This window comes from Mustela nigripes, chromosome 2 (genome assembly GCF_022355385.1).
Source record: "Mustela nigripes isolate SB6536 chromosome 2, MUSNIG.SB6536, whole genome shotgun sequence".
Lineage (NCBI taxonomy): Eukaryota > Metazoa > Chordata > Mammalia > Carnivora > Mustelidae > Mustela > Mustela nigripes.
The window spans coordinates 6859359-6871617 of NC_081558.1; the positions used below are offsets into that span (position 1 = coordinate 6859359).

At 39.8% G+C, this 12259-nt stretch overlaps 1 protein-coding gene across 1 annotated transcript; it reads left to right on the plus strand.

Moving 5' to 3' along the window:
- Nucleotides 1-2334: 2334 nt before the first annotated feature.
- Nucleotides 2335-3270, plus strand: LOC132010932 (olfactory receptor 7D4-like). Its single transcript, XM_059388929.1, has one exon. It carries the CDS (start codon nt 2335-2337, stop codon nt 3268-3270), a length of 936 nt encoding a protein of 311 aa, XP_059244912.1.
- Nucleotides 3271-12259: the final 8989 nt, after the last annotated feature.

Consider the following 12259-nt stretch of genomic DNA (forward strand, 5'->3'; position numbering starts at 1 on the left):
TTTAAAATAATTTTATTTATTATTTTAGAGAGAGAGAGTGCATAAGAGGGGGTAGCATCAGAGGGAGAACAGAATCCCTACTGACCAGGGAGTCAATGCAAGACTCCATTCTGGGACTCCACTCCGGGATCATGATCTGAGCTGAAGGCAATCACCTAACCACCTGAGCCAACCAGGCACCTGGCTGCTGCATTTTCTCAAATCCATTTTCTATTGTGATTATGGTTATGATTCCTCTTCATTTCCCTTTATTTGTGGTAAGCTGTTTTTGCAAACATCCTAGCATCAAACATCTTTCCATTCCTAGAATAGGTATGACTTGTACATGATATCCTACTCTTTTAAGTAGGTATGAATGCATTGTGTTTAACCTTACTATTCTATTTTGTGTTCACATTCAGGTATACGATGAGCTTGAAGATTCCCTTTTTTGCATTCTAGTTGACGCTTTTGGTCTCAGTCTTTATTATACATCTAACATTTGCATGTGTTGAACAACTACTATGTGCAGACACTATGTAAGACCCTGGGAAAACAATGGTGAGCAAAAACAGCCTCCATTTCTAGCCCACAAAAAATATATTATATATCTAGATATCAATAGATATACATTATATATGTAATTATATATATATATATATAATTACTAACATGATAGGCACATTAAGGAATTGTACAGGAAGCTCTCCATGTGCTCCTCACACACTCTGTCCCTCATGAACCTCACTGTCTGCTCTGCATCTCACTGGCCTCTTAAATCCCTTCCATTACCAAGCTCACCCAACTTGCGGAAACTGCAAATTCTATTCTTTCTGCCCCAAATGTGTCCCCTCTCCTTGTTTCTCTTAGTTAATTACCCATTCTTCCTCTAGAAGCTCAAATATTCATATTTCAGAGAAGTCTTTTATACCCACCATCCTAAGCTAAACTGGTCCTCAGTGGTTCTGTTTTCTTTTTAATTAATTAGCATTCTATAGACATTAATAATATAAAAACTTTTTCTATTATCGAGATGTAGGCATTTATTTTCACATCTTAAATTTTCCTTTCAAATTTTAGGATGGTTTGATTTATAGAAGCTTTAAATATTTTTTATCAAATCAATCTTTTTTGCAATTAACTGTTCTGATTTTTAATGTTATACACTCCCACTTGTGAGCATGAACATACAGTATACACTCTCACGCATGCTTTGTATTTCATTTTAATGATTTGTGATTTTCCCCTCTTCTTATTTACGTAGTCCATAGGCTTTTTCTTCTTTCTTGGAAGAATCCACTTGGCAGATGGTATCAGAAAGAGGAAAGCATAGGGGCTTCATTAACTAGAAGCGCTACATGGTAGTCAAAACAGGTGACATACCTGTGTGTTTATGATGATCAGAATTCCATCTTTGGTGTCTGCCACAGTTTAAGTAGAATATTGATAAATGATAGCCATACAAGACAACGTTTTTGTAACGGTAAGAACAGAAGCCCACATTTGTCAAATGTCCTCTGTATGTCACAAGAACCACACTAGAAACATTACATATGTCATCTCATTCAATTCACTCCCCAGGCTTGCAATGCAGGGAATATTTACTACTCCCATAATAGAGCTGAGATATCTGCAGCGACAAGAGATTATCAACTTTGTCAGGGTCACACAGAGAGTAAGTTGGTAGACCAAATGTTTTATTCCAGAAAGTCTGACTCGAGATCCCTTTTTCTAAATGACAGTTCCATAATACTGTATTTGGGGACAGTTATTTACCAAAAAGTGATTGCCATAAAAGGAATACATTAATGAAAATAGTTATTTATTGACATGGTACTGTGCACAAAAGCATTTTGAATCATTATTATAAAAAGGCAATAACACTAAACACATTTTTAGGGGAGAAAAGCCATTTTGAGAGTTAACTATGACATTAGTAGGACACACCAGGTTGCAGAGTGAATGTTGTTTGAGTTGAAAACCTATCTTAATCATTAGGATAGGGTTATCAGAATAAAGAAAGTTATCAAAGATCTTAAATGTCTTCAATTATTTTGGAAGATCATCTCAAGGAAGAAACCAGTTTATATCCACAGATTTGAATAGAAGAATTAGAACCAGTAAGTAGCAGATAAAAAGAGATTTCCGCCAAGTCAAAGATAGTCTGAATGATTATGTACATTTAGAACGGAAATGGGCTACCACTTCAATGAGTGGATCACTGGCATTGGAAGGACTAATGAAGGGTAAATGATGTCCATGCAAAATGGGATCAAAGGTAAATACTAGGAAGTGCCAGCTGGCTGTTCATTGAAGGTTGCTTTTGTCTCCTTCTCCAGCAAACACACCAGCTACATGGGAGCAGGAAACAAGACAGAAGTATCAGTGTTCCTCCTTCTGGGCCTCTCAGAAGATCCAGAACTACAGCCTCTCCTCTTTGGCTTGTTCCTGTCCATGTACCTGGTCACTGTGCTGGGAAACCTGCTCATTATCCTGGCTATCCTCTTTGACCCCCATCTCCACACCCCTATGTACTTCTTCCTCTCCAACCTGTCCCTTGTTGACATCTGTTTCACCTCCACCACCATCCCCAAGATGCTGCTGAACATCCAGGCACACAGCAAAGATATTTCCTATATAGGATGCATCACTCAGGTGTATTTTTTTATGGTTTTTGCTGGAATGGATGATTTCCTCTTGACGGTGATGGCTTATGACAGGTATGTGGCCATCTGCCACCCCTTGCACTACTCTGTCATCATGAACCCACGACTCTGTGTCCTCCTGGTTCTGATTTGTTGGCTCACCATTTTCTTGGTTTCCCTGATTCATATTCTACTGGTAGGGCAGTTGACTTTCTGTCCAGACACGGAACTTCCACATTTCTTCTGTGAACTGGCTCAGATTCTCAAGGTGGCCTGTTCTGACACCCTCATCAATAACATCTGCTTGTATGTTGCCACTGCCCTGTTGTGCATGTTTCCTCTCACTGGGATCCTCTTCTCTTACTCGCAGATTGTCTCCTCCTTAATGAGGATGACCTCCACTGAGGGCAAGTATAAAGCATTTTCTACTTGTGGGTCTCATCTCTCTGTGGTTTCTTTGTTCTATGGCACAAGCCTGGGGGTCTACCTCACATCTGCTGTGACCCATTCTTCCCAGAGAAGCTCAGTTGCCTCAGTGATGTACACTGTGGTCACCCCCATGCTGAACCCCTTCATCTACAGCCTGAGGAACAAGGATGTGAAGGGAGCCCTGCGAAAGCTCAGCAGAGCAGCTTCATGTCCATGATGGGCCACTTGCCTCAGAACCAAGTGGACATTGGGGGCTGCAAAGGGAAATGTGAACTTGAATCTGTCTCCTTCCCTTCTCATAGACATGTTTGATTTATCCATTCCCCAAAGCTCCCATCAATTCTCTTTTATTTGTTTTTGTATTAGTCTCTCCTCAGCAAATTCCTCCAAAGAACTTTCTCAATTGTCTTCTCTATATGCTGTCCATAAAATTCCATGTTTGTCTAGCTTTCTTGTAGTCATTCTTAAGATTTCCAACTTTAGGCTTAAACTACCTGTCCTATTGTGCTGCTGTGGTTGCCCTCAAAACTATCCTCTAAAACAATGAGGTACTTCACCTTCATTTATTTGTGTGCTTGTTTTCCCCACAAGAAATGGAATGAAATCATGCATGATCATACCAAAGTGTTTACCATATCAGAACTGTGCCTCTTTGTTCCTTCACATGTTTGACTTTACATCACCTTGAAAATGTGTCCTGAAGACATTTCCCCTCATTCACCTGACTTCTCAAAAGAAGAGAGTGAAACTGAGTTAGATTATAACCTGGCTGGCTGACACAGAGTTTCTATTCTACTTTTTATATGAACAGTGATGTGATTTTCAACTTCAAAATAAGAATCTAGATTTCCATGATTATATTCATAGCAATATGCTGCCTAGGAAACCTGAGATGTAGCTTCATTCCTTGTGATCATTCCCCCTTTCCTTCCTTCCTCTCTTTCCTTCTTTTACTTGACTTTTATTTCTCATATATGCAACTTTAAGATGCACCCTCTAAGATCCTAAAACATGTGATGATCAATACAATAGAATAAGAGTTATTCTTTCACATGGTTTAATTTCTTTTTCTGGGACTCTCTGGAGGTGTCATCAAGAATGGTATTTACACACATGTAGAATGCATTCAGAACTTAGCTCATCTAAGAAGAATGTTGATAGAATTGAGTGTTCAGTGAAGGATGGAGTGGTAGATGCTGTCCACATTTCTCCACATTACCTGGGATCCTCCCTACATGTCCACCGCAGGACTGCCAAATGCCAGCCTCAGCCAGCACCAACTTTGCCCAATAGTTATGGCAAAAAATATGCCCCAACAAAGACAGCCCTTGATGGAGAGTTACGGGGTTTATCATGTCTTTCACTCATTGGCTAGGATATTTCTGAGGTTTGTATTTTGTAGCATTATGCCCCAACAAAGACAGCCCTTGATGGAGAGTTATGGGGTTTATCATGTCTTTCACTCATTGGCTAGGATATTTCTGAGGTTTGTATTTTGTAGCATTTTCCAGAATTTCCCCACAAGATGAAAACTCTCTCATTCCCTGTGGAAGCTGACTTAATATAAAATTAACAGATATATTTTCTTCCATGTGTCACTTCTCCTCTCTCTCTTACCCACATTCCATATTCCTTGCTCCTTCCAATAAAGTGCTTGCACATAAATTCTTGGCTCAGCATCGGCTTCTCTGTGAACCCAGAATAAGAAACTAAAGCAAGTGGTAAAGCCTATAATGTATCAAAACATCAGGAAAGGAGAAACTTTTGGAGAAAAAACAAAGGGAACTAAGTATTGAGAATATAATTAGGACGTAAAATTACTCAAAAATTAAAGTTTGTTAGAGAGAAAAGACTAATCTGATGTGGCTTCAATTCACTTTTATTCCATTAAGTCTAATCCATTGTGAATTTATTTTCTGCTATGTACACATTGAGGAGGGAACCAAATGATTGCAATACAGAGTGGTGAGCATAATAATATTGGTGTGTCAGATCCTGTTGAAAACAAAGATAAAAGTTTTCTACCCATCCTGAGGAATTTAAAAAAAAAATTCTTTAAATTTTTATTTAAAAAATATTTTTATTGGGGCATTTAGGTAGCTCACTTAAGCATCTGCCTTCAGCTCAGGTCACGATCCTAGAGTCTGGGATTGAAATCTGTATCAGGCTCTCTGCTTCCTCTTAGAAGGGCCCTGATGATTACATTGAGTTGATCCAGATAATTCAGGGTATATTTCCCATCTCGAAATCCCTAACTTAACAGTACTTACAAAGTGCCTTTTGTCATCTAAAGTAACACATTCCCAAATTCTGAAGATTAGTACCTGGACATTTTTGAGAGGCTATTAATCAGCTTACCACAGGAGATGTGTGATTTAGAATTTGCCAACAATTAGTTGATAAGGCCTTGAGCTGAGGATATGTAATCTGTCACAGAACTCCTTGCTGATTTTCAGTAGGCATTATCATCTCATGGTCCTGTCTCACATAAAGATAAGGTTGCACTAGACAGGTGAACTTAGACAACAAGTGATAGGAGATAATTCCCTGATTCATCTGAACATAACCAAGCAGAGGCTCAGCTGGACACTGGCACAACTAGACACTGGGGCTCAAACACCATGAGGATTTCCTTTCAGGCTATCAGTTTTGGTTTCTCAAACTGGCCACTTTCAAACAGAGACATAGAGGCCAGAAGCTTTCACAACTCACACCTCACAGCTGTACTATTTAAGAATTGGAAAAAACCAAGATGCCCTTCAACGGATGAATGGATAAGGAAGATGTGGTCCATATATACTATGGAGTATTATGCCTCCATCAGAAAGGATAAATACCCAACTTTTGTAGCAACATGGACAGGACTGGAAGAGATTATGCTGAGTGAAATAAGTCAAGCAGAGAGAGTCAATTATCATATGGTTTCACTTATTTGTGGAGCATAACAAATATCATGGAGGACAAGGGGTATTAGAGAGGAGAAGGGAGTTGGGGTAAATTGGAAGGGGAGGTGAATCACGAGAGACTATGGACTCTGAAAAACAATCTGAGGGGTTTGAAGTAGCAGGGGTTGGGAGGTTGGGGTACCAGGTGGTGGGTATTATAGAGAGCACGTATTGCATGGAGCACTGGGTGTGGTGAAAAAATAATGAATACTGTTTTTCTGAAAATAAATAAATTGAAAAAAATTTAAAAAAAAAGAATTGGAATTACTTTGGCTACTCATGTCCCAAAAAGAAGAAAGGAGAGGAAGAAGGAAGGAAGAGATGAAAGAAAGAAAGAAAAAAAGAAAGAAAGAAAGAAAGAAAGAAAGAAAGAAAGAAAGAAAGAAAGAAAAAGAGGGGGAAATAAGGGGAAAATCTGAGGAAATTGTTCTGATCTGCACAAATATGTTCTCTTTCCAGCTTGGGCCAATCAACTGTGGTCAGCAAACAATGTTATTAGCATTGAACAACATTTATTGTTTACTGAGTTTTTACTGTGTCAGTCATATTTTTGCTTCAACCACTGCAAGGATAAATAGGTACAGGTGTATGGGAAGAGTGGGTTGTCCTATGTCAGTCATATTTTATGTCAGTAATATTTTAGCTTCACTGCAAGGATAAATAGGTACAGGTGTATGGGAAGAATGGATTGTCCTATTAAAAAGCCTGTTCATAATAAATTTTATTGAGTACACATTACATTTGTGAAGAAGGTGAATGCACATCTAGGGGTGGAGTTCTCTGGACAGATAGTAATGTTAATGGCAAAGATACTGAGGTGGGGCTTTCACTGGAGAGGATGTGGCTGGAGTGGAGAATGGGATCATAATGCAAGAGGAATACAGGTTTCCACAGGGATAATGTGAGTCTTTCCCTAACTTTGAAAAACTTTTGCTTTCATTTGTTCTGAGTGATGTGAGGAGATATTGCAGGGTTTTGGGGAGATGCATGACACCATAAGACTTAGGACTTCAAAGATCATCCTAGCTGCTGGGTTGAAAATGGCTTTCAAGGTGTGAGGATGCCTGCTTGGGGCTGACAGCACCAAGCAGATGAGATACATATAGCTACGGCCAGGGTGGTGCTAGTAGTGTAAGGGTTGAGAAGGTAGTCCTTAGGGCTATGCTCTGGAGGTAGAACCAAGAGGATATGTTGTCTGTCAGGACATGAGTATGAGATAAAGAGAGGAGTCAAGATTGGCTCCAGGGTTTGGAGCCTGAACCATGAAAGAATGGAATTGTATCCATTAAGATAGGGAAGGCTATGGTGGAATAAATATGAAAGGAAATTGGACATCAGAAGTTCAGGTTTTGAAAATTGAGAATGTTGAAATTAGGATATTGCAAATGGATAAATTTTATAGGATTCTGCTTATATGAGGTACTAAGAGTAGTCAAACTCACAAAGAGAGAAACTAGAATGGTGGTTGTCAAGGACTGGAAGAAGGGAGAAAATAGAAGGTTAGTGTTTAATGGATACAATGCTTCAATTTGGGAAGATGAAGAAATTCTGGAGATGGATGGTGGTAATGGTGGCCCAACAATGTGAATGCACTCAGTACAAGTGTGTAGGAATGTGCACTTCAAAACATCTAAAATGGCACATCTTATGTCATATGAACCTAATCTAACCACAATAAAAAAATCAAGCAGCACAAAAGGAAAAAAAGAAAAAAATGAGATCCATTTTATAATGATACTTTCAATGTCATTATTAAAATAATAGGGAATGATTGGGAGTTTTGATAAAATTTTTAATATTATTCCTCTACTGTTTAGACCAGGGTTTCTCAGCCTCAACAAAAAATGACATTTGGGGTCTGTATTGTTTGTCATAGGAGGCTGTTCTCTAATTGTATGATGTTTAACAGCATCCCTAGATGCTAGCACTGTGTTGTGATAACCATACTTTGTTTCAGAGGGGTCAAAATCAGGCCAGCTGAGAACACTGGAGTCAAACAATTCCATAAGTGCAGAGGTTGATGGAGTTAGCTTTCAAAGAGATGGGATAACAGAGAAGCAACATTTGGGGGAAGACAAAACATCTTAGAAAGAGGTTGAAGGGCCTGAAGAATACCCCATTAGCATCATTATTTTGGAAGACAAATGATTGGTCTGGTGATGTTCAGTCTGTGCAGATAGTTGTATAAGTCAACTATTTGTAAGGAGAGTGAGAGGTTCCTGTTGTGAGAGTCAAGTTAGGTAAGCAAATGCCTGGCTGAATCCTACCCAAAAGCTTCAGTTCTCATTACATGGGCCCCACCAGATGTATGTTCTCACTGAACACAATGCTATTCACCCCATTAGCCACCACTGTAATTAAATAATTGTTTAATTATTTTATTAATGACTGCCTCTTAAAAATCTTCACCTGAGCTTTAAATCCCATCCTTTTCTAACTTTGGGGGGAACTTATGCTTCATTTGTCTTTTTTTAATCCCGTATATTCCGATGTCTGAATGTAATGTTATAATTTCCAATAACATGGGAATGTTCCACATGCCCATTTCCTTCAGTAGAAATATAACTCACTCATAGACCTGTACTCTCCTTGGGCATTGCTCCAAACTTCAGGTTTGGTCTATACATGCTACTTCTGTTTCCCTCATTGTTCACTGTCTGTTTAACCAACTAATCTGGAAATCTTTCCACCTCCATCACAATTTCTCTCCCTAAGGTCTGCAGAGAACTCAGGTGCCCAGTAAATTCTAAGGGGGTATTTCCACTCTTCAAATGCTTGGTTTTTCAGGAGTGTCACTAATGACTGCATTCTGTTTCTTGAAATAGAGACCTTCTTTCTCATGCATTTCATTTTTGTTACAATGGGATTCTGCAGGTCAATTCTGCTGGGGTTTTTTGTGGGTTTGTTTGTTTGTTTGTTTGTTTTTAATATTTTATTTATTTGAGATAGAGAGAGAGAGTGAGAGCATGAGCTGAGAGACAGGAAGAGCGAGAATCAGGCTCCCCACTGAGCACGGAGCCCTATGTGGGACTCCTGGCATCATGACCCCAGCTGAAGGCAGCCTCTCAATGGACTGAGCCACTCAGGCACCCCGTCTACTAGGTTCTTTGTAACATTAACACATCCATCAGGGAGAAACTCCTAACTTTGAAATTAAATCCCATGAAGAAGGGGAGGCAAGAATTAGGGTAGTATCTTTTTTTTTTTTTTAATCCCAAGAAAATAATGTTGGGTCCATAATCAAAGGAATGATTCTGATACAAAGCAAAAGTCAAGCAAAGCTTTATTTAGCACCAAGCATGGAGAATCAAACTGACCATTCGGGGCCACCTCTTACAGAGAGGGCGAACCCTCCCTGCCTCACAGACTAACTTTTATAGAGCAAAGGCCATGTGGTGAGCCTGGGCACACACAGGTGGCCAATGAGATTGTAACACACAGAAAACTGCACAGCCATGCTAGGTCACACACAGGTGGCCAGTTGAACTACAATTCACCCCATAGTAGCTTTTTGAACTGTCCTATCACCTTGGTCAGAATTGGCGCCCAAAAGGGGCCCAGAAGGCGCCCAAAAGGTGGGGCCCGCACTCCTTGGTATTTAGGGAGACAGTATGTGTGTCCCACTGATTGGATGTTTCTACTTGGCCTGATCCACCCTTGTATTTGGGTTCTGTTACCTGGGACTGGTTTCCTGTACTGCTTTTAAGTAAGTCCCTGGGGGGGTTGGGCAGGGTCAGTTTGAGTTTTACTGCGTAAACAACAAAATGGCTGTTCAACCAAGATGAAGCTGCTCTGGCCCTTACAATAAGATGGTGCTTATTTATTTAGTTAGTTTTATTATTTATTATTTTTTATAGGACCATATATCCTTTGTAGGAAGGTAAAGCTTTTTTAACCTCCAGGAGCATGCTCTTGTTGACTGCCTGTGTTTGGATGTATCTAGTAAAGAAGGAATAAATGAAGGAAATAAATTTGCCTCTCTACATAGCTATTTTCAGGGAAACAAAAGAGGAAGAAAATTTCATTTCTATTATTCTTTTGATCTTAATTGTCTAAAAAGTACTATCTCAGTAGAACAATTTATTTAATGAGGTGCTCTGAGAATTCAGCCTGCAAGTTCCTGGAAACTTTGAATAAGCTCTGGGTGTCTCCAAGGCAGATCATGTTGGGCCTCCCAGAGACATGGCTGCTGGTGAATTCCCTGCCTACATCATCTCCTTGAAATTTCTGGGGGAAAGTCACTGTAGGAGAAAGAGCCAGGGAAACCAGGGATTTCCCTGATGCCATCTGAAAGAGTCCTGGTAGCCTAGTAAAGGCTCATGGTGGGGTTGGGTGGAGGACATGTAAGCAGTGGAGAAAAATTTTTACTAGGCCAGAGCATTAGGGACACAAACGAGAGCCATGTCTTTCAAAGTGTCTCCAGATCAGCAGCGTCTGCATCTCCTGGGAGCTTGTTAGACACATAAATTCTTGACCTGCATCCCAGATCTACTAAATCAGAAACTCCAGGGTCAGGCCCAGACATTTGCATTTAATAAGCCACCCATGTGAATCTTATGCTAAAATGAAATCAGTGGCCTGAAGGGATTTGTTGAAATGCTTGATGATGGAGCTTGGGGCTGCTCCTTCAGAGGTTTGAGGGCTCTCCATCGCCAAAACCTTATCTACAAACAATGATACATCTGTCTTTTACTTTACAAAGCTTCAATCCCCTCTCTTTGCCTTTGTTTGAATTATCATAATGCTAGAAAAAGCTCATGGTTCATTGAAGCAGCCCTTGCATGCTCATTAGTCATTTCTTGATGTACCCTGTTCAGTTGACCATTTCTCTCATTTAAAAATCATTATGATTTATCATTTTGTTTTATTTTATTTTTTAAAGATTTTATTTATTTATTTGTCAGGAGTGGGGGGACACAAGCAGGGGGAGCTGCAGGCAGAGGGAGAAAGCAGGTTTCTGGCTGAGCAAGGAGCCCGATGCAGGACTCGATCCTAGGACCCTGGCATCATGACCTGAGCTGAAAGCAGGTCAAGCCACCCAGGTGTCCCACGATATATCATATTAAAGATAAATCCTTATTTTTCTAGCTCCAGAGCCTGCATCCCCTCCCTCTTTCCCACATACACACCACCACCTACAGCAATGGCTATTAAAGATTATCAAATACTTTTTCTGCCTATTGAACTGCTGTCTTTTTTGTCAATCTAAAATTGCCAGGAGGCAATAATGAAGCCGAAGTATGTATTTGGGATCAAAGAATCGCAATTTGGGTACACAGATTTTAGTAGCAACCCAAATAGTGTTCCACCACCAAGAAAAAGTCAGGGTTTATTACAGCAAAAAGAGAATGCTCACTGCTTACAAGGAATTTTGATAGGTGTTGGTGGCAGAAAGCTAATCTTGGCTAAGGCTGTCACTAAGCAAAAGTGTATTTCTATAACATGTCACAGGTGTTTAGGCAGGTGTAAAAATCTTTGGAATTTTTACAATTCTACCTCCAAGGAGGAGGATAGCCCTTCTCCTTTTTTGTTTGTTTGTTGTTGTTTTAAAATTTATTTTTTATTTATTTTCAGCATAACAGTATTCATTGTTTTTGTACCACACCCAGTGCTCCATGCAATCCATGCCCTCTATAATACCCACCACCTGGTACCCCAACCTCCCACCCCCTTGCCACTTCAAACCCCTCACATTGTTTTTCAGAGTCCATAGTCTCTCATGATTCATCTCCCCTTCCAATTTCCCCCAACTCCCATCTCCTCTCTAACTCCCCATGTCCTCCATGCTATTTGTTATGCTCCACAAATAAGTGAAACCATATGATAACTGACTCTCTCTGCTTGACTTATTTCACTCAGCATAATCTCTTCCAGTCCTGTCCATGTTGCTACAAAATTTGGGTATTCATCCTTTCTGATTGAGGCATAATACTCCATAGTGTATATGGATCACATCTTCTTTATCCATTCGTCCATTGAATGGATTTTTCCCAGTTTTCCCAGCATCATTTATTGAAGAGACTGTCTTTTTTACACTGTATATTTTTTCCTGTTTTGTCAAAGATTAATTAACCATAGAGTTGAGGGTCCATATCTGGGCTCTCTACTCTGTTCCACTGGTCTATGTGTCTGTTTTTATGACAGTACCATGCTGTCTTGGTGATCACAGCTTTGTAGTAAAGCTTGAAATCAGGTAAGGTGATGCCCCCACTTTTATTTTTGTTTTTCAACATTTCCTTAGCGATTCGGGGTCTCTTCTGA

Bases quoted from the DNA above. Each gene is read 5' to 3' on its own strand.
- LOC132010932 (XM_059388929.1), top strand. From the start codon at position 2,335: ATGGGAGCAGGAAACAAGACAGAAGTATCAGTGTTCCTCCTTCTGGGC.